The sequence below is a fragment of the Emydura macquarii genome, unplaced genomic scaffold, assembly GCF_026122565.2.
Source record: "Emydura macquarii macquarii isolate MOO-44397 ecotype Brisbane River unplaced genomic scaffold, CSIRO-AGI_Emac_v2 contig_2485, whole genome shotgun sequence".
NCBI lineage: Eukaryota > Metazoa > Chordata > Testudines > Chelidae > Emydura > Emydura macquarii.
In genome coordinates, this window is record NW_027132622.1 from 122,998 (window position 1) to 141,875 (window position 18,878).

At 58.1% G+C, this 18,878-nt stretch overlaps 1 protein-coding gene across 2 annotated transcripts; it reads right to left on the reverse strand.

The window, feature by feature from the left end:
* Nucleotides 1-6,280: 6,280 nt before the first annotated feature.
* LOC137163254 (ATP-dependent RNA helicase DDX39A-like) lies at nt 6,281-10,144 on the reverse strand. Of its 2 annotated transcripts, XM_067563429.1 has the most exons (6): nt 9,385-10,144; nt 8,827-8,995; nt 8,216-8,334; nt 7,611-7,727; nt 6,915-7,062; nt 6,281-6,432 (listed from the first exon to the last, which is right to left on the reverse strand). In XM_067563429.1, exons 2-6 carry the CDS (start codon nt 8,888-8,890, stop codon nt 6,416-6,418), a joined length of 465 nt encoding a protein of 154 aa, XP_067419530.1. In that variant the 5' UTR covers nt 8,891-8,995; nt 9,385-10,144; the 3' UTR covers nt 6,281-6,415. The 2 variants fall into 2 exon arrangements, with proteins under 2 accessions (XP_067419530.1, XP_067419531.1); XM_067563430.1 differs by lacking the exon at nt 9,385-10,144 and having other exon boundaries at nt 8,827-9,061.
* Nucleotides 10,145-18,878: the final 8,734 nt, after the last annotated feature.

Below are 18,878 nucleotides of genomic sequence, written 5' to 3' on the forward strand. Positions count from 1 at the left end.
GGGCTGCAGGACAGGAGCATGGAGCAGAGACACGACGTGGTAACAGAGGCGATGGCCACGGTGGAAAAGCTGCTGAGAACGCTGACCCTGGCCCTGCCCGATGGCATGACGGGCATCACAGCCGCCAATGGCACAGGTCAGCACCCAGCCACGTGGCATCAGCATTTCCATTCGGGCTCTCATCACCCACAGCCCAGGCACCCGCCCCCCTCTGCCCACAGCACCCCCTGCTGGGGGATGGGAGCACCCACCCCTCTGCCCACAGCGCCCCCTGCTGGGAGAGGCCAGGGCTGCAATAACCAGGAGCTCCCCCCGACAGCCGGGAAAGCCCCTTCTTGCCTAGCTGCAGGCCTCTTGGCATTCCTCTGTTGTAAGCGCTGGTTGGCGTTGTGTTTCCAGAGCTGGGGCTGGCGATCAAGCGAGCCGGGTACCAGAGCCAGGAGGCCGTGACGCTGCTGCAGAGCAAGACGCAGATGGAATTAAACTGGGCCGTAGCCCCAGGGCAGGAAATTGAAGGTAATCTGGTCATGCCGTGTGCTGGGAGGACGCGGCATAAGCAGGGCATTGGGAGCAGCTCTCCCTAGTGCCCGTCTGCCCCATGCCCCTCATTTCCTCGCTCCTTTGTCTCGTAGGCTTCACGCTGACCGGGCTGCTGACATACCAAGGGCTGAGCTCCGTGCTGGAGGGCGCTGCGCAGGTGGAGGGACCGGAGTGGAATGAGATCAGCCAGGCTGGGAAACAGAAGTGGGAGGAGGAGCCAGGGCAGGCCAGCTACCGTGTGCTGTCTCCAGTGGTGTCAGCCTTCACCAACGCCCCACACACCCCGGCTTTCAACCTCTCCATCAGCTTCTGCTTCAGCCACCCGGAGCTGGTGAGCCCCTGGGCCGGGCATAGGGGGAGGAGAGCCTGGGGCGTTGGGGGGGCAGATCTGGGGCTCAGCCAGTCGGCAAATCAGCCTCTCCCATAGGGACAAACTGACTGTCTGTGCCCCCAGCCCAGCTCAGACTGCCCACCTGCCCTCTCAGAGCCTGGGAACTCTGCCCCCACCAGCACCCCCCACTCCTGCCATTGGATCCCCCTCCAGGGGCTCCCATGCACCAAGCGTCTCTCTGTCTCCAGGAGTCCAAGGATGAGCTGCGCCTCCTCTGCGCCTACTGGGAGCCTAAGAACATGCGCTGGTCCACCGATGGCTGCACCCGGCTGGAGTCCAACGCCACCAGCACCCGCTGCCAGTGCAACCACCTGACCAGCTTCGCCGTGCTCATGGCCTTTTATGAGCTGAAGGTAGGCGTGACCCACGGCGGGGACTCGAGTCTGGCCAGGGGCTGATGGGGTGATGTCAGGAGCCTGGTTCCCCTCCATCTTCCCCAGCCTAGCTGGAGTCACTCCAGATTGCCCCCAACGTAAACCCATTCCCCACGGGCAGGCAGGGCCCTGGAGCTGATCTGGGGCACAAGCAGCCCCCCTCCTCCATGGGTTAGGTTTGCATTGTGGGCCAGGGAGCGGTCCCCATCCCCATTGCACAGATGGGGAAAGTGAGGCAGAGAGGAGTTAAGGGCCTCTGTCAAGGAGACACAGGGTGGCAGGCTACACCAGAGCTGGGCTAGAACCAGGAGTCCTGAGCTGTGGCGCCTTAGCCACCTGATCCTCTGTCCAGTCTAAAAGCAGCTCCCAGCTGGGCAGGACCTCCGCCCCACGGCTCCCACCTGCCGGGGGGGCACTCTGCTGTCTGCTACAGGTGAACTGCCCCAGCCTCACACCTCCCGGCGCCCTCGTCCCACCGGGTGCGGGGATCGGCACCAGGGATGCCCCCTTGGTTGGTGGGCATCCTAGCGCCCCCTTGTCTGCCCATATCCCAGGGACTGTGGGTCAGCCCATCGTGGGGGGCAGGGCCAGGCCAGGCAGCAGCAAATCCATCAGGGATGCTGGACCCAGACGGACCCCGTGGTTCCCACAGGCTGCCCGGTGTTGTCACTAGGGGCCTCCCCCAGCTGTGGCCTGGCCTGGCTGCAGCATTACGGGGGCCTTGACTAACCCTCCCCTCCCCCCCCGGTGCAGGACTGGACCCTGGACGTCATCACCAAGGTGGGGCTGGTGATCTCGCTGGTCTGCCTGCTGCTGTCCATCCTCACCTTCCTCTTCTGCCGCGCCCTCAAGGGCCGCCGCACCATCATCCACCTGCACCTCTGCCTGGCGCTCTTCGTGGCCGACGCCGTCTTCCTCCTCGGCACCTCCAGCACCAGCAACAAGGTACCCGGGTGCCCCCATCCCTAGCCAGCACCCCCACTCCCCACCCCTCACAGCGCCCCCTGCTGGCAGAGACCGGGCCCAGCATAGCCGGGAGAGCCCCCCATCCCCAGCTGGCGCTCCCACCCCGCCCCTCACAGCGCCCCCTGCTGGCAGAGGCCAGGCCTGGCATAGCCGGGAGCTCTCCCCCGTGCTGGGCCTGACGTCCCCGCCTCCCGCTGGCTGCAGGTGCTGTGCAGCGTGGTGGCCGGCCTCCTGCACTATTTCTTCCTGGCCACCTTCTGCTGGATGTGCCTGGAGGGGGCCCAGCTCTACCTGATGGTGGTGAAGGTCTTCCCGCCCCACGGCCTCAAGCGCCGCTACATGTTCCTGCTGGGCTATGGGCTGCCGGCCCTCGTCGTGGGCATCTCGGCCGCCACCTACAGCGAGGGCTACGGCACGGCGCGGCAGTGAGTCACCGGCCCGGGGGCGGGGTGAAGGGGGGTGACCCAGCACTCGCAGCCAGGGCTTCTGCCTGTGGCCACGAGCGACCGTGGCACCGTGCCCAGGCACACGGGGGAGGGGAGCGGCTCAGCCAGGCGTGCCACTGTCCTCTGAGCCTACAGGCACGTGCAGCTCTGCCGCCGGGGCGGGTGGGGGGCAGGGAGCAGGCGTGGGTGCGGGACCTCAGCATGTCCTGCTGGGTGCCAGCGAGAGGGAGGGGGACACACACCCCCACTGGGGGACGGGGCACTTTCTGCACAACACAAGGACACCCCTGGGTGCAGGGGGGAGGGGGTGGCACATGTCTCTCCCCCACTCCCAGCAGGGAGGGCATGCTCTGCTGTCAAGAGTGGGGCAGACCCCACCCTGCAGTGTCCCCCGCTGGCAGGGGAGCCACTGACCCCCTCGTCCTCCCCTCGCCCCCCAGCTGCTGGCTCTCGCTGGAGAGGGGATTCCTGTGGAGTTTCCTGGCACCCGTCTGCACCATTATTGCGGTAAGCCTGCCCCCCCCCGCACGTCTGTCCTTCCGCCCCTGGTCCTGCCCCATGCCAGCACCTGGCCCCCCACTGCCCGTCTGTTCCTGGGCAGGTCTTCCCTGGGAGTGGGACACACCAGACTCTCTGGCCCAGGGAAGGGGCTGCCCCGTGGGTTGCCCAGGAGGCCGAACCCACAGCCCCCCTCACCACCTGGGACACAGTCGCCCCCTCCCAACCCACCTCTCCCCTGCCCCGGCAGATCAACGCCGCCATCTTCGTGGTCACCGTCTGGAAGCTGTCACAGAAATTCGCCGACATCAACCCGGACATGAGCCAGCTGAAAAAGTTCAGGTAATTGCGGGGAGGGAGGGGGAGAAATAGCAGGACCTGTCAGACACCCCACCCCCGGTGTGAGGGGAGGGGGCAAGCCAGGGGATGGGGCCGCCTGTGACTGCCCTCACCCCCACCGCCTATAGGCTGGGGGGTGGGGCAAAGCAGGGCCATGGAGATGGGCTGTGGGGGGGAGACGTCAGTCACATGCCGTGGGTGCTGGGGTGGGGGGGGGGGTTTCAAACTTGTGGGGTGAGGCAGGCCCTGGCAAAGGGGCGGGGCCAATGGCTGATCCACCCCCCCCGCCCCCCGCAGGGTGTTCACGGTGACGGCCATCGCCCAGCTCTGCATCCTGGGCATCACCTGGATCTTCGGCATCTTCCAGTTCAACCAGCGCAGCCTGGCCGTGTCCTACATCTTCACCATCCTCAGCACCTGCCAGGGGCTCTTCATCTTCCTGCTGCACTGTCTGCTCCAGAAACAGGCCAGTCTGCCCCCCGCCCCACGGCGCCCGACCCCCACCCATGGCACCCCCCAGCCAGTGTTCAACCCCCTTCCCATGGCAACCCCCCGCCAGGGGCTCCTCCCACAGCAGCGCTCGACCCCCGCCCCACGGTGCCCCATGGTGGGACCCCCCCCCAGCAGCCAGTGCTCAATCCCTGCTGGGAGCCCCCCCCCCACCAGCCACCACTCCCCACAGCGCCCCCTGCTGGGAGGGGCTGGAGTAGCTGAGCACTTCTCCCCCCAGCCAGTTCTGGGCCCTGCTCTCCCTACAGCTGAGGCGCAGGCCCGGGAGCTCCCGTGCCGTGGGGTGAGCTGAGCGGCTCTGCTCTCTCCCGCCAGGTGAGGGACGAGTATCGCCGGTGGCTCCGCTGCGGCTGCCTCCAGAAGCCGCCCAAGTACTCCGAGTTCTCCAGCTCCACGGCCAACAGGCGGGTAAGGGGTGAAGGCCCCCCAGTTGCAGCTTCCACCCACGCTCCACGCCGGCACAGGGGCCTCCTGCCTTGCAGCCCTTCCTCCTGCCCCATCACTCCCCCTTTGCACCCCACTGCCAAACCAGGGCCAGCGACTGCTGCCCGCATGGAATACTTGGGGGGAGGAGAGGGGGAGAATAAGGCAGAGCTGGGCCAGAAAGAATGAATTAGAATCCAGAGGGAGCCAGAGCCCCTAGGGTGTCCCCAGCTCTGGGAGGGGAGCAGGGTATAGGGGTTAGAGCAGGGAGAGCAGGGCTGGGAGCCAGGACTCCTGGGTTTTATGTGTCGTTCTGACTCCCTATGAGGCCTCAGGGCTAATAAGGGGATGGGGGGGGGTTGTCCTAGGCCCTGCTCTAACCCCCCCCTTCTTTTGCAGCAAGAGTTGCAGCGCTCCCAGGAGTCAAGCGTGTAGCACGGTTTTCCTCAGCCCCTTTCCAGACACCGCAGCTTTGCACATGACAAAACCCGGCGCCCTGCCCCCAGCCTGGCACTGCCCCTGAGCAGGGACCCGCCCTGCAGCCGCCAGGACTCACCCCATGCAGATGCTTCAACAGTTGCCCAGTGGAACCTGCCAGGAGCCACCTCACGAGGCAGGCACCTTCACGCTGCCCAGCTGCCCCCAGCGCTGCCTCCCCTGTCCCCAGCGCCAGGCCTGCCCGCTGCCCCCGCCGTGGTGGGAGAGCCCCCAACCCCCGTCAGCATCACCAGCAATGGCTACAGCCCGGGGCCAGCCGCTCAACACCGCCGCTATGAACTGTGGCTGCCGGGGGGGCCCTCCCCTTTGGTACGAACAATTCCCTGGCCCCGCCTGTGGTACTGGGAGGGCTGGACTGAGCATGCAATGGAGATGGGCGGCCGGGGGGCGGAGGGTTTCACCCCCCTGCCAGGGAGTGGGAATCCAGCCAGCAGCGATGACAGATGCCCTCAGTTATACATGGATGTAGCACAAGGGGCTCCCCACCCACGCCCCCGAGGTACCCCCCCACTCAGGGACGTCAGCAGCAGCCAGTGCCCCTGGCTTCAATGGTACGACACGGTGTGCACTGAAGGAGGCAGGCAGCCCCCAGGACTCTGCCATGTTTGCATCTCACTAGTGCCACGTCTTTTTTTTTTATATATATAATCTTTTTAAAGTTATTAAAATATTAAGTTTTGTGACAAAAGCAGCTGCTCCAAGGAGTCAAGAGCTCGGAAATAGAACCCAGGAGTCCTGGCTCCCAGCGCCCCTGCTCTGACCACTAGACCCCACTGCCCACCCAGAACTGGACACAGGACTCAAGCAGCCATCACCCCAGTGCCAAATACAGAAGAAAATAACCTCCCTGCTCCTACTGGAGCTTCCTCTCTTCAGACATCCAATCACACCAGCCCTCGAATTGCAGGATTACAGGGGACGCTCACTTTCAACTGATTATTCACCAGCCCCCCAACTCTTTTCCCAGCATCACTCCTGGGGAGAGTGGACTACATTAGACCCCACCCCTCTCCCAGAGCCAGGATAGAACCCAGGAGTCCTGACGCGCAGGGTCTCAGGGAGACAGAACATTTAATACTTTGATACACGGCGGCTGCTCTGGGGTGGGACACGGCTGTTGTGAACAGCTGCAGACACTTTCCAACCCAGATATAGTGTCAGATGAGGCATTTAAACATTAATTAGGCCATCCAGTGCTGGGTGCCATTACACACAAAACGGATTCAAATCTCGTTGAAAAGGCCCTGAGCCCATCAAGAAACTAAACAAACTCCAGGGGCATTTATTTGGTCATAAAAAGTTTATTCAAGACACACACACACCCCTACAAGTTTAAAAACTGTGTAAAAACAATGAAATACCCACAATGTGGCTTAGAAAGGGTTAAAACAGCAGCCATGCTGGTTCTGGGCAGGGGGGGTCCAATCCGGTTATCGGCTCTGTTCAACTGCAAGAGAAAGAGACTGTTAATCCCACTGCTGCCACCAGGGAGCTCCCAGTGACCTGGCTCAGCCAGACTCCCCAGCACCGCCACCACTAGGGGGCTTCACCACGGAGCTCTGCCCCCGAAAACAACACTGCAGCCGTCACAGACCCCTTTACTGTGGTGGGGGCAGAGGCCTTCAGTTGTGGGTGGGATGTCCCTGGCTGCTGCTGTTGCACAAGCACCTGAGATCAGAAAGGGCCCCATCCACCGCTGTCTCATCTCCAGGCCCATCACCATGGCATCTGGGTGCCATAGGAAAATCTGCCCCCCACTCAGGACTGGTTATTTCTCCCTCCCCCCAAGCACACGGGGCTCCCCAGCTGTGGTGCCCCCCAGAAAGCCAGGATTTGGGACCAAGCGCCCCAGCTGTCCCCCTGGGCAGATCCGCCCCTGCAGGCGGGAGAGGGAAGGGACATGGGGCAGGCCTCCCCACGGGTACGTACTGTACATGGAAATGTCGATTTCCTCGGGCAGCTCCGCCGCGTTCACCTCGAAGCGATCCTGCACCTCGTTGAGGATCTTGGCGTCGCCCTCGTCCGACACGAAGGTGATGGCCAGGCCCTTGGTGCCAAAGCGCCCGGCACGCGCCACCTGCAAGGAACGGGGAGGGGCCGTCAGTGGGGAGCCCCTTGGGAATCCATGAGAGGGAGGGGCCTCCCAGAGCCCCTCCCACCCGCACCATGTGACAGTCACTGGGAGGAGCCACTGGACTCCTATAGGGAGTGCCTGCAGCCAACCAGGAGCCAGCGTGAAGTGAGGGGGGAAGGGCACGGGCCAGCACAGGACCTCCAGGGGCTGAGGCGGTTCCGTGACCCACCCAGGGCAATGCGGTGGGGCAAGCCGGAGGCAGCTCTCTCATGCCACCCACCAGCCCCATGGGGACTTCGGGGGGGTACCACTTGTCAAGCATCCTCCCCGCCCGATGATTCAGCTGCTTTAACCCAGGCAAAGAGCCCCCCCATCCGCACACACCAGACAGGCCTGGATCAAGCCCCTTCCTGGGCAGCCAGGGGCCCCCCCAGGCACCTCAGCCTCGACCCACTTGCTCCAGTAGCGGCAGGAATCAGCAGAATGGCTGCTGGGCCCCCAGTGCTGGGCAGAGCCTGTGGACAATGCCCTGACCCCCGCCCCCCACACACCTGGTTGAACTCCAGCACGTCCAGCAGGTTCTTCTCGCTGTCCTTCAGCTTGACGTAGTACTGCTGCAGGCCGTGCAGCGTCAGCTTCGTCTCGTCGTCCACGAACACCTCCATGGGCTGGGGGAGCAGGGAATCTCAGCGACACCCCCCGGGTCTGAAGCCAGTACTAACAGCACCACTTGAGACGGGAGGAGCTCCCTTGTACAGCAGCTGTAGTAGACCCTTACCCTCCCGCACACAGCCCAGATCCTAGAGGGGGGGTCCAGGAGCACGGGTGCAGCTGCCAATCTCTGAGCAGCCGTGCCCCCCGGCGTGGTGGGAAGGCATTTCCCCAGCAGACCCCCGCACAGAAAGTACTGGGGTCCCAGGGACCCTCTGTGAAGGAGCCAAGAAGCCCAGACCAGCTGGCCCCTCCCAGGCTGCCTCTTGCCTGGAGCAGGGGTGGAGGTGGGGGTGGCTGGGTGCGAGTTGCCGGTGCCCAGCCTGGAGGGTTGGGGCAGAATCGAGGGTGGCTCTCCTGGCCAGGCTGGGGAGGGACCAGGGGCAGGCCCACAAGGGGTGATGGGCAGGGGGGCAGGCCGGGCAGCGGGGCAGGCGGGACTCACATCCTGCATGAACTTCCTGCAGACAGGCCGGATCTCCTTGCTGAGGGTGGCGCTGAACATCATGCACTGCTTCTCGTGGGGCGTCAGCTGGAAGATCTCCTGCACGTCCCGCCGCATGTCTGCGGGGAGGGGGGGGTCACTGCACTGGGGCAGCTGAGGGGATGCTCATGGGCCCCCAGCCCAGCCCTGGGAAGTGGGCCCAGAACCCAGCCTTGCCGGCCAGGCCCCCCCACGCCCACCTATGAGGCCTGAGGTCATACCCCAGATGCCCCAGCCTGGGCTTCTGCTGGGGCCCCCCCATGAGTGGGCGGTGTCTGGCATCAGGCAGCTGTGGGCCTGATCCTGAGAGGATCCCTGGGGCCAAACCAGCTGACTCATAGAGAGCAGATGCTCCCCGCTGAGGCAGCTGTAGTAGGCTCTTACCCAGCTCCAGGAGGGGAGTGGGGATAGAACCCAGGAGTCCTGCCCTCCCGTCCCCCATTCTCCCCTGCGGCTTAGCTAGCTCAGGCCAGTTGGGACCCTCTAGGGAGCCCCCAAGGCACTAAGTGTTGGACCCCACGCCCCCAGTGCCCCACAGAAGCTGCCACAGGGCCCGGCCCAGCCTCCCTCACCGAGCTGCTCCAGCATCTTGTCGAAGTGCTTGACACTGCGCAGGTTGAGGCTCTTGTTGCACATGAGGGCCAGGATGCGCCCCGGGGTCCCCACCACGATGTGGGGGCAGTTCTTCTTCAGCACCTCCTCATCCTCCTTGATGGACAGGCCCCCGAAGAACACCGCCACCTGCAGGCGGCCATGGGGACAGCAGCATCAGTGGCCAAGCCAGTCAAACCGGGAGTTGGGGGAGCGTCTCCCTGCTTCACACTGGGGGAAACCGAGGCAGAGGGGACAGGACTTGTCTGAAGGCAGTTAGCGGCCGAGCCTAGACTAGAACCCACGAGTCCTGACTCTGAGCCTGTTAGCCCCCACTCGCCTCCCAGAGCTGGGATAGCACCCAGGAGTCCTGAGCCACCCCTAGCATCCCTGCTTCCTGTGATCAGTGCCTGTTCTGAGCCTATCCTGCTCAGGCCTTTCCCATGAGACAGGAGACAAAACAGACAGCCATGGCTTCAAAACTCCTGAGTATCAGGACTAATTTTCTGATTAAGGGATTTGCGTGAAAAGGGGCTTACCTGGTGGGAAACTGGCTATTGTCTTCCCACTGGCACTTCCCTTCCTCTTCTACATCGCTCAGTCCCAGCCAGTATATCGTGTCTTTATTACGGTCTTTCAAAAAACCCTAGAAAGGACAAGAATTTAATACGAAGAAGGCCAATGTGATGACTCCTGAGACTGGCACGGTGAAACCGAATGGTCAGTCTGTGCAGTTCTAATGCACCCATCAGCTGGTATCCCAGCAGCCTTTCACTCTCAAGTCAGCCAGCCGTCTAGCGATCAAAAGTCAATGCCTTCTGAAAGGTTTTTCACTGCCTCATAGGTGATGAGTTTGGGAGTTCTCAATGGGGCAGGGTGTACATCTCTCACAAACATCCTCCCCCATAGCCTCCTCCCCAGTGCTATAAAATAAAGCACCGATAGGCTTAAATTGGCAGAGGAGCTCCATTGCCTTCAGCAGAGCAATGCTGATTTACACAGCTCAGGAGCTGGTCAAATTTCAAATCACATTTGTGATGAGAGTTCCAAACTCCTACCCCAAACTTGATTCTCTTCTCCCGTCAGTGTAACTTAGCCAGGAGAGTTACATCAGTCCGAGAGGAAGATCAGGTGATGCAAACTCCAGTAAATTCAGAGGGATTTCATGCATTACTCTGCATTGACACAGTTGGAACTGAGAGCAGGATTTGACCCTTATGCCTCTTTTTTTCCATTCTGAATGACATGCTACAGCAAACAGAGGGGATGTGAAGGAAGGCGTTGTGGCCTTTTCCAGAGTCAGGACCCGATGAAGGGCCACAGCGACTGCGCCGGATCGGAACAGGCCCAGAAGGCAAGTCTGCCCGGCAACAGAAAGGCCGGTCTGGGGTAGGGCTGGCAGGCCAGTCTGCCCGGCAACTAACAGGCCGGGCAGTGATAGGACCAACTGGCCAGCCCAATCAGCTACTGTGGGGCGGAGCACCAACTGGAAGGGGCAGTATAAAGGACAGGCCCCAGTGCTCAGTCTGGAGGAGAGTGTTGCCGGAGGCAGATGTGTTGCCCTGCTGGCTGAGGCCTAGATCAGAACAGAGACTCTGACCATTCCTCTAACCGGCCTGGAGACTGGGTAGGGCCTTCACGCAGCTGGATTAGACAACACAGCCAGAGAGACTGGGCCGAGATACCAGAACACCGGGGCTGGACTGAATCCCCTGAACCCTGGGACTGGGCAGAGCCGGCTGAGCAGCCCAGGTGGGAGATCCCCAGAGTCGGGGCAGGATCTGGATGAGCTGCCTGAGGCTGAGCCTTTCCCCAGCCCTGTGACCTGGAGGAGCTGCCCCTTGCTGAGGAACTCCCCCCATTGCTGCCTGTGGATGAGGAGGGACTGGTGGGCCTACCCCAGATGGAGTGACCCAGTGACCCTGAGGAGTCAGGTACTGGAGGATATGGGGAGGAAGTGGCCCAGGGACAGCCATAGTCAGTGGCTGGGACAGGGGTGAGCCCCGTCGGCGTCTTGTGGCGGGAGCCCTGCCGGCTGAGGGGCAATGCCAGTGCCACTGCTAGGGCCCTGGGCTGGGATGCAGTGGAGATGGGTGGGCCTGTGTGCCCCCTCCCCACTTCCCTAGCCACCCTGGGAGAGACTCCTCCTCCTCCCGACTGCCCCAGAGAGCGAACCCACAGCTCGCCCGCACTGCCGAAGGGTCAGAGCCATTGACTGTGTGCTCGCCTGCCCTGCCTGAGGGCCGGGCTAAGACCCCCAAGAGAGCTAACTGTTCCACATTTAGGAAGGCGCTGTGTCCTCCCCTGGAGTCAGGACCTGAGGAAGGGCTGCAGCGACCGGGCCGGATCGGACGGCCCTGTAACAGGAGGGCTTACCTGCTCATTATCCTTGTTAATGATAACCAGGTGAGACCCTTGCTCAGTACAGAACTGCTTCGCACCCCTCCAGTCTTTAGTCATATTTGAAAAGTAATAGCCGGCTTTCTCAGACTTCTCCCAGTTGGCTGCACATTTCACAGACTCTGGGAAGGTGCTGCAGACGGAGGCTGTAAGGCAGAATTCAGGGCAGCCCTGCATTAACGTTGGAAACTTTGGCTCATGCAGGAAGCAGTTTTTTCTTATTTAGTGGGGTCGCTCACTGGGAGTGTCACATGTTTTCCAGAGTTTGCACTATCTTCCCATTTGTTTCCATGAGACATTTTAACCTGTAAGTCCTTTTTGGTTTGGATTCTGGCTACATTAGAGTCCTACGTTCTCCAAATTTTGCTCTTATTCACACTGCTATAAACCCAAAGTGACTCCATATTCTTCTGTCGAGTTACTCTGGATTTACACTGGGTAACCAAGAGCAGGAACTGCCCTTCATTCACCAGTCCCTTTTGATGCTGCTTGGGGGTAAAAGTGATCACAACCAACATATTTTCACTGCTAGTATGATCAGACCAGGAGAAAATACTGGAGATGAAAACGCCCCTGATGTTCTCACCTTTGCAGTCCCAAAATTCCTTATAGCTCTTGTTCATGCGGTGCTCGGTTCGATCTCGCTCTGTTCGTGCAGCATCCAGCTCCTGCGGCACTGAAAAATACAATGCAGCACATAAAGCAGCTAGGAAGTAGGCAGCATGGTCTGGCAGAAGAGGTGCTGTCCTAGGACTCAGGGGAGCTGGGTTCTATTTCTAGGTCTGTCCGTGACTGTGGGCAAGTCTCTTTTGCCTCTCATTCGGTGTCTACCTTGGCTGTTTAGACTGTGCAGGCGAGGGCTGTCTGTCTTCATGTGCCTGTACAGCGCCAAGCACCATGGGGCCCTGATCATGGTCAGGGGCTGTAGATGCCACTGTAATGCAAGTAACAATTGAAATGCAGCTAAATAGCCATTTGGAGCTGAAAAATCAGGCGTAAGCTCTTCTGAGAGGCAGCCTTCCTCATGAAGGGCCAGATCCTTAATTCCTTCATGGTGATCTAGTGATCCTATCATTTATTTGTTGTATTCACCTGATGTTTCTTGCCTTAGTGTGTCAGCTCTTTGGGGCAGGGCCCACAATTGTGTTTTATGTTTGTGCAGCACCTAGCACAGCACCCAGTGGCCCCATCCCTACTATCACCATACAAATAAATGATAATAACTATAAGCCTCAATTGACGTAAATGGGCATTTATTGACTGACATCAGCTAAGCATCTCCTAACTGTCCAGTCTCTGTGTGACCTTAACCAAGTCCTTCACCTCGTGCAGCCTCAGTTTCTCTGTCTGATTCTCCTCTCATGCTGTGCTGTGTAAATCAGGAGTAACTCCATTAAACTCACTTGGTCTGATCTAGATCTCACTTAAACCCGTGTGCACTGGTCTTAGAGACCTGTTACAGGACGTGTTCTGTGACTGTAGCCGGGAGGGGTGGTCCCCCTCTGAGGAGGACCCAGAGAGGAAGCGAGACCCACCCTGGCTGATAGAGCCCCCAAGGTCCCCACCTGACCGGAAGCAGGGGGCGGAGCCAGGCCTTTAAAAGCCAGGCCTGTCAGCTCAGTCAGAAGAGGACGGCCGAGAGGGAAGGACGCTTCTCCTCCTGAGCTCCCAGCTAAGGCCGGGCTGGAGAGCCACGCTGAGAGGGAGCGGCCAGCCTTAACCCCAGCCTGGGGATCGGCGGAGGCCCCACCCAAGTTCCCTGCTGCCTGGGAGCTGGAGGAGAGCCCCCCTGAGACACCCGCGGCCTGGGAGCCAGAGGCGGGCCTGCCGGAGCAGTACCGAGCCTGGGACCCAGAGAATTTAGCGGCCCTGCCCGCGGCCTGGGGGCCCGAGGACCTGGAAGAGCTGCCCTCTGAGGATGAGCCCATGGAGCTTCCAGAGCTGCCACCCGTGGATGAGGAGGGCCTAGTAGGACTACCACGCCCCAGCGACCCAGAGGAGGCAGGTACCGGGGGTTTCGGGGAGGAAGAAGCCCAGGGGTAGCCACAGATTCGTGTTGCGGCAGGAGCCCTGCCGGCCCCGTGGCAAACGCCTTTTGGGCCCTGGGCTGGGACGCAGTGGAGACGGGCGGCGCTAGACTGCTTGCCTGGGAGAAGGGCTCTAGCCTGCTCCCGGTGGGAGATAGCCGGGAGGGGTGGTCCCCCTCTGAGGAGGACCCAGAGAGGGAGAAGCCCGGACTCTGCTCCCCGCTTCAAGGGGCACGTCCACAGTGACGTGTGAATAGCTGTGAGCCAGGCCAGACTCCATTTTGGATTTGGAATCCATCTTGGCGTCGGACCCTGGCAGCTAGACAATGCCACTTGGCAGGGTGCCAAGGCCTGAAATCCGCCCGGTGACGGGGGAAAAGGCGGGAAACAGCAGCCGGAGTGCGGAGTGCAAAGGCAGCAGTGCCGTGTGCACAACGGGAGGGCCGGGGGCAAAGGCCTGCAAGGCGGGAAAATCCCCGACAGCCGATTGGCCGAGGCCAGCCCCAGCAGAAGCGCCTGGAGCTGAAGCAGAGGATGAAGAGCAGATGGTGAGCAGCGCTGCGGGGGTGGAGCGAAGAGTGACTGTGAATAGTCACAGACTGAGGAACCCAGGGGGTGTGACTGGTTCGGGGCCGGGGGTTTCTCCCCGTTGGGTTGTGCTCCACTCCAGTGGGTTTGTGTGTGTTTGTCACTCGGACTGAACACCAGCGGTGGGATTTACAGTCTGCTCCCAGTGAGAGATCCGGACGCCAGGGTAAACGAACTTCCCCCGTAACACCGGGACTAATTCCACTGGTGTCAATGGTGTGAAACCAAGATAAACCGATGTGAGAGCTGAATCAGGGCTGAAGGGGTAATTCTGGTGTAAATCAGAAGTAACTATTGAAGTCAAGGGTTCTTCCCTTGATATAAGTGAGAGGAGAATCAGACCTAGGTGTAGCTATGAGCTCCTCCGGGGGCTGGTTTGTTTAGCTTTTTTCATTATTTGCAAAAAGCTCTGAGATACTCGGGTGTGTGGGCTAGAGATGGACCAAGGACTCCTGGAAGGACTAGCATAGCCCAGATTGACACACCCACACCTAATTCAAACCCAGCACAGTCCACTGTTAACCAGAAGTACCTACGCCATGTTGGCTAGAGTCCAAGAACCTACCATTCATTAGCCTCTGCGAGTGGTTATAGGTTAAAACTTGTAACTCCTCTGACATCTCCGAGTCTAAAAGGGAAACAAAAGAATATGGCTTTTCCATGCAGGTTAAAATAAATCCTCAGCTAGCTAGGAACGACCGACCACACTGGCTCAGATCAGGAATCTTATCTAGTCTAGTCTCCTGTCTCCAACAGCAGCCTCTACCAGTTGCTTCAGAGGAAGGTGATCTGGTGATAACCTGCCTCCAAGGGAAGTTTCCTCCTGCCACCCTATAGTAAGAGGTTGGCTTATGCCTTGAAGTCAACCGGGCTGTGTTGATTTACACAGCTGAGTATCTGGCCCAGTGGAGTTACTCTGGATTTACACCACTGTAACCAAGATCAGAATCTGATCCCTTAATGTGGGATTGCTGGCATGGGACCCAACTGCAATGCCAGGAGTCCCTCCCACCCTTTGTCTTAGGGTATGCCTACACTGCAAAAAAGGACCTGTGACAGCCAGTCTCCGAGCCTGGGTCAGCTGGCGAGGCTCCTGGGTCTCATGCTGCAGGAAAAAACCTAGCAGTGTAGACATTCAGCCTCGAGCTGCAGCCCAGGCTCTGAAACCTGGGGAGAGGCGAGGGTCCTGCAGTCCAGGCTCTAGCCCGAACCCAAACATCTGCTCTACTATTTTTAGCCCCCCAAGCCCAAGTCAGTTGACTCCAGTCTGAGACCGCTGCCATAGAGTGGTTTTTTTTTTTTTTTTTTTTACTGTGTAGCTGTACCCTCATCCATTTAGATGGTGAGAGCAAGAACTGCCTTTCTCTCTGTTCCTGTACAGTGCCTAGCACAATGGGACCCTGATCCTGGTCATGGCCTCTAGGTGCTACTGCAATACACATAATAATAGTAATAATCAATAAATAATATAAGAACTTGGGGGAGGGGAGGAGAGGATATGGCACTAACTTTTCTCTTCACCCAAATGGCCTCTCCTGGAGATGACCCAGTGGGAGAATCACTGGAGCACGGATGTGTCTGGAGTTGCTGGTAACACTCCCCCACCCCCATCTTCCATGTTCAATATTAGTACAAGCCCACTGAACAGTCAGTGGTGTTGCTTGTATAGGTAGAGCTTGATTCCTGTCGCCCTGAACCTTGCATAGTCATTTACTCCAGTGCAAGGTGGGTGTAATATACCAGGTCAGAACGGGGCTCAGGACAACATAAAATGAGGCTTACAGAGTTGTGAGGTTACTGGAGTTACTCTGGATTTACACTAGTGATACAGATCAGAGACACACAGTATGATGCTGATGCACCAGTGTTACTGAGATTAGTATGTATGCTGGAGGTCCCTTGACACAAGTGATACAGAAGTGTGTGTGTGTGTGTGTGTGTGTGTGTGTGTGTGTGTGTGTGTGTGTGTGTGTGTGTGTGTGTGGAATGCTTTGGCACCACTGTGAGATCTATGTGGGTTGTGAGGATGTTTTGGCACTAGTGTAACTGAAATCAGAGCATGTGGGTGGTGGGGTAGTAGCAATGCATTTTTTCTGTGAATTGCTTTTCTGTGATGCCCTCTCCCTACTTCTGCCCCTCTGGCAGGCCTGTCTTAGCACAGATGTTCTAATTCAGAGACCAAAATAACACCAGTAGCCCCACCCATCTCCTGAGTTCCAGCCTAGTGACTCCAGCACAACATCAGCCAGCCTCTGCTCAGCTAGAGCTCAGACCCCGTTGTGGAGCAGCAGGGGCTGAGCACTAACCCACTGTTACTGTGACGTTCTCAGTGCCCTGCACGTTCTCCACAGTGACACCCAGGCAGACCAGGTGGGTTCAGGCTCGTTACAGTGTTGAGGGTCCCCCCAGTGGCAAATAAACAACAGTGTTTATTGAGAGAGAGCCAGCCAATGACCTGAGCAGAGGGACTGTGGTGGAAAGAACAAGTCAGACCCAGGACTGAATTAAGGCAATCCAGGAGCATCAGGTACACCCCAGCATGGGGGCTCCCCTTTGCCCTGCTTCTGGGCAGTGGTCCCATCCCTATGGGGATTGGCAGGGGCCATCTGCTGGGTGATTGGGGACCTACCACCACACTTCCTCAAGCAGGTTGGGGGCTCCCCCTGCCCAGATTCCTGCTTCCTTTCTTCAGATGAGCTAGGCCGTGTTCTGGAAGAGACAGGTCTCAGTCCTCACTCACACAAGCAGTAGCTGTGTTCCCAGCCACATGCCTACGGACCAATTTGACTCATGCCAGAGCTCCCCCAGCAGGAAAACACTCTCAGCGGATGAGACACAAGGTAGAGGCATGACCTCATCAGAACCAAATCTCATTGGACAGTCAGTGATCCTAGGATCAGGACAGTGTTGTGCAACAACTTCTAAGAGTATGTCTACACTTAAAACGCGACATCAGCTGTGCTGTAGTGCTTCAGTGTAGACACTGTGTAGAATAAAGGTTCTCCTGTCACTGTATTTAATCCACTTCCCCAAGAGGCGGGAGCTAGATCAACAGAAGAATTCTTCCATGGACCTAGCACCATCGTCAGCAGCTCAGCATAGCTAAGTCTCTCAGGGGTGTGGATTTTCACACTGCTGGGAGATGTAGCTATGCAGATTTAGTTTTCAATGTAGACCTGCCCTAAGAGCTGCTTACACCTTCTGTGCTTGTCCCTTTCCCCACAATGATCTACGTTTTCTTTATCCTCTCACCTAGGGACTCATGGAGATCTGAGATTTTTTCGCTTGGAGTCTCTTCTGATCTTATCTCGATCCAGCTGGGCTTTGGCAAGAACCGGGGACACTGTACACATGAGACATCTTGATAGGAGAGCAAAGTTTATGAGCAGGGGGAAAAAACCCATATTTGGGGAAGTCTGTGCTGCTGTAATGTGCTGCCAGTTACCACTCGAGACCCATTGTGATAACTGGGCCAACAAATTTACCCTACTTGTGAGCTCAACTGTGAAAAGTAAGTGAGAGTGTCATAAAGTGTCACAATAACAACAACATGTTGATGGGGATGGTGCAAAACATGAACAGAAAGACTGAATTAGTCCAAACAAGAAGGCCTCTTGATATAATTCAAAGATTGTGTTTAGATCGTGCCTGATAAACAAGAAAAATGTGAGACCAGAGAGTCCCCACCCCAATGCAGCAATGTTTCCACTTCACACAGTTTTTTCACAACTCTCTCAATATTTGATGCGTGTCTTAAAGCTACAGTTCCTGCATTCATGTCACCGGGAAAGAATCCCAGCTTTCATTTAGAAAAGGGAAGTCTCTGGCCTTCGTGATTGCAGAGAGAAGCTTAAAAATGAGATTGACAGAAACCGTGAAGTCTCAGAAACCAGGAGATGAATAAAACAAGCCCAACATTTATCATATTTTAAAAAGCTCATGATTTTTAAGACAATCTCATGGGCCTGACTCATGATTTTTGAACATCAGTTGGCGATACTGTGGGTGTCAGTTATACCACGACCTCTTGAGAAACATCAGCAGAACGTACCGTTGACCAGTTGATTGTTAAACGCACTGAATTCTTTGGACATCTTCAACTCTAAAAGAAAAATGAGAGAATGGGGAGTTTCAATTTGAAACAAAACCAGGGCCCCTCACTCTGCCCCACCACATGCCTGCCCATTGAGAGTGCCGGATCATGGCCACTCATCCAGGGGTATGTGAAAATGATGGCACAGTGGCATGTGTACCTGGCCCTTTGTGGCGCCCTGCTGGAGGCTCTGAGGTCCTACCACATCCCGCCCCAGGAAGGAGCAGCGAAAATGGGTCCTGCAGGCCTGCCTAGAAAGGCTGCACAGAAGCAGCCAATCAGAGCCCAGCAGACTCAGATAAAAGGAGCTGCAGGGGCTCAGCAGCTGAGCAGGTCAGTCCCTGGCTGGGGCCAGTGGGGTGAGGAACGAGGCTGTGCTCTGGCCAAAGGATTTCAAGTGGCTGCATTTGCCAAATCTAGGAGTGAGAGGAGCTGAGAGCTCTAGCCCTAAGGAGGTAACGAGACCAGGTGGGAAGAGGCCGAGGGAATGTCGCAGCAACCAATTAAAGGAGGCCATGTGTGGTTGCTGTTTATGAGGTCCCTGGGTTGGGACCCGGAGTAGTGGGCAGGCCTGGTGCCACCACCAGCAATAGCTAAGTGGACTAAGCCCCAAGAAGGGGACAAGGCTTGTTCAGAAGAGCAGGATTCAAAGGGTCCAGAGATGGGACTGAAGCCTCTAGTGAGGGGTGAGAGTGTGTCCGTCTCTTTGCTACTCCAGAAGGCGTTCATCCATTTGTGACTTGGCCAGAGGGCTGAGCCACTGAAGACTTGCCTAGCGAGGTGGACAACCAACAGTGGGTGCCCGGAACAGATGGAAGTCCTGCAATACCAGATGCAGCAGCAGGAGTCACTCAAGAGGTGAGTGTCTCCACATTACAGGCAACCCTTGGTAAGTTTGTAAATGGGTTTCATTTATTGTTGCCTA

Excerpts from the sequence above, each read along its gene's own strand:
- LOC137163254 (XM_067563429.1), bottom strand. The coding sequence starts at position 8,890 with ATGTGCAACAAGAGCCTCAACCTGCGCAGTGTCAAGCACTTCGACAAG. Across the intron at positions 7,728-8,215 it reads GCAGGAAGTTCATGCAGGAT|CCCATGGAGGTGTTCGTGGA; the intron begins GTGAGTCCCGCC and ends CTGCTCCCCCAG. Across the intron at positions 7,063-7,610 it reads ACGTGCTGGAGTTCAACCAG|GTGGCGCGTGCCGGGCGCTT; the intron begins GTGTGTGGGGGG and ends CGTTCCTTGCAG.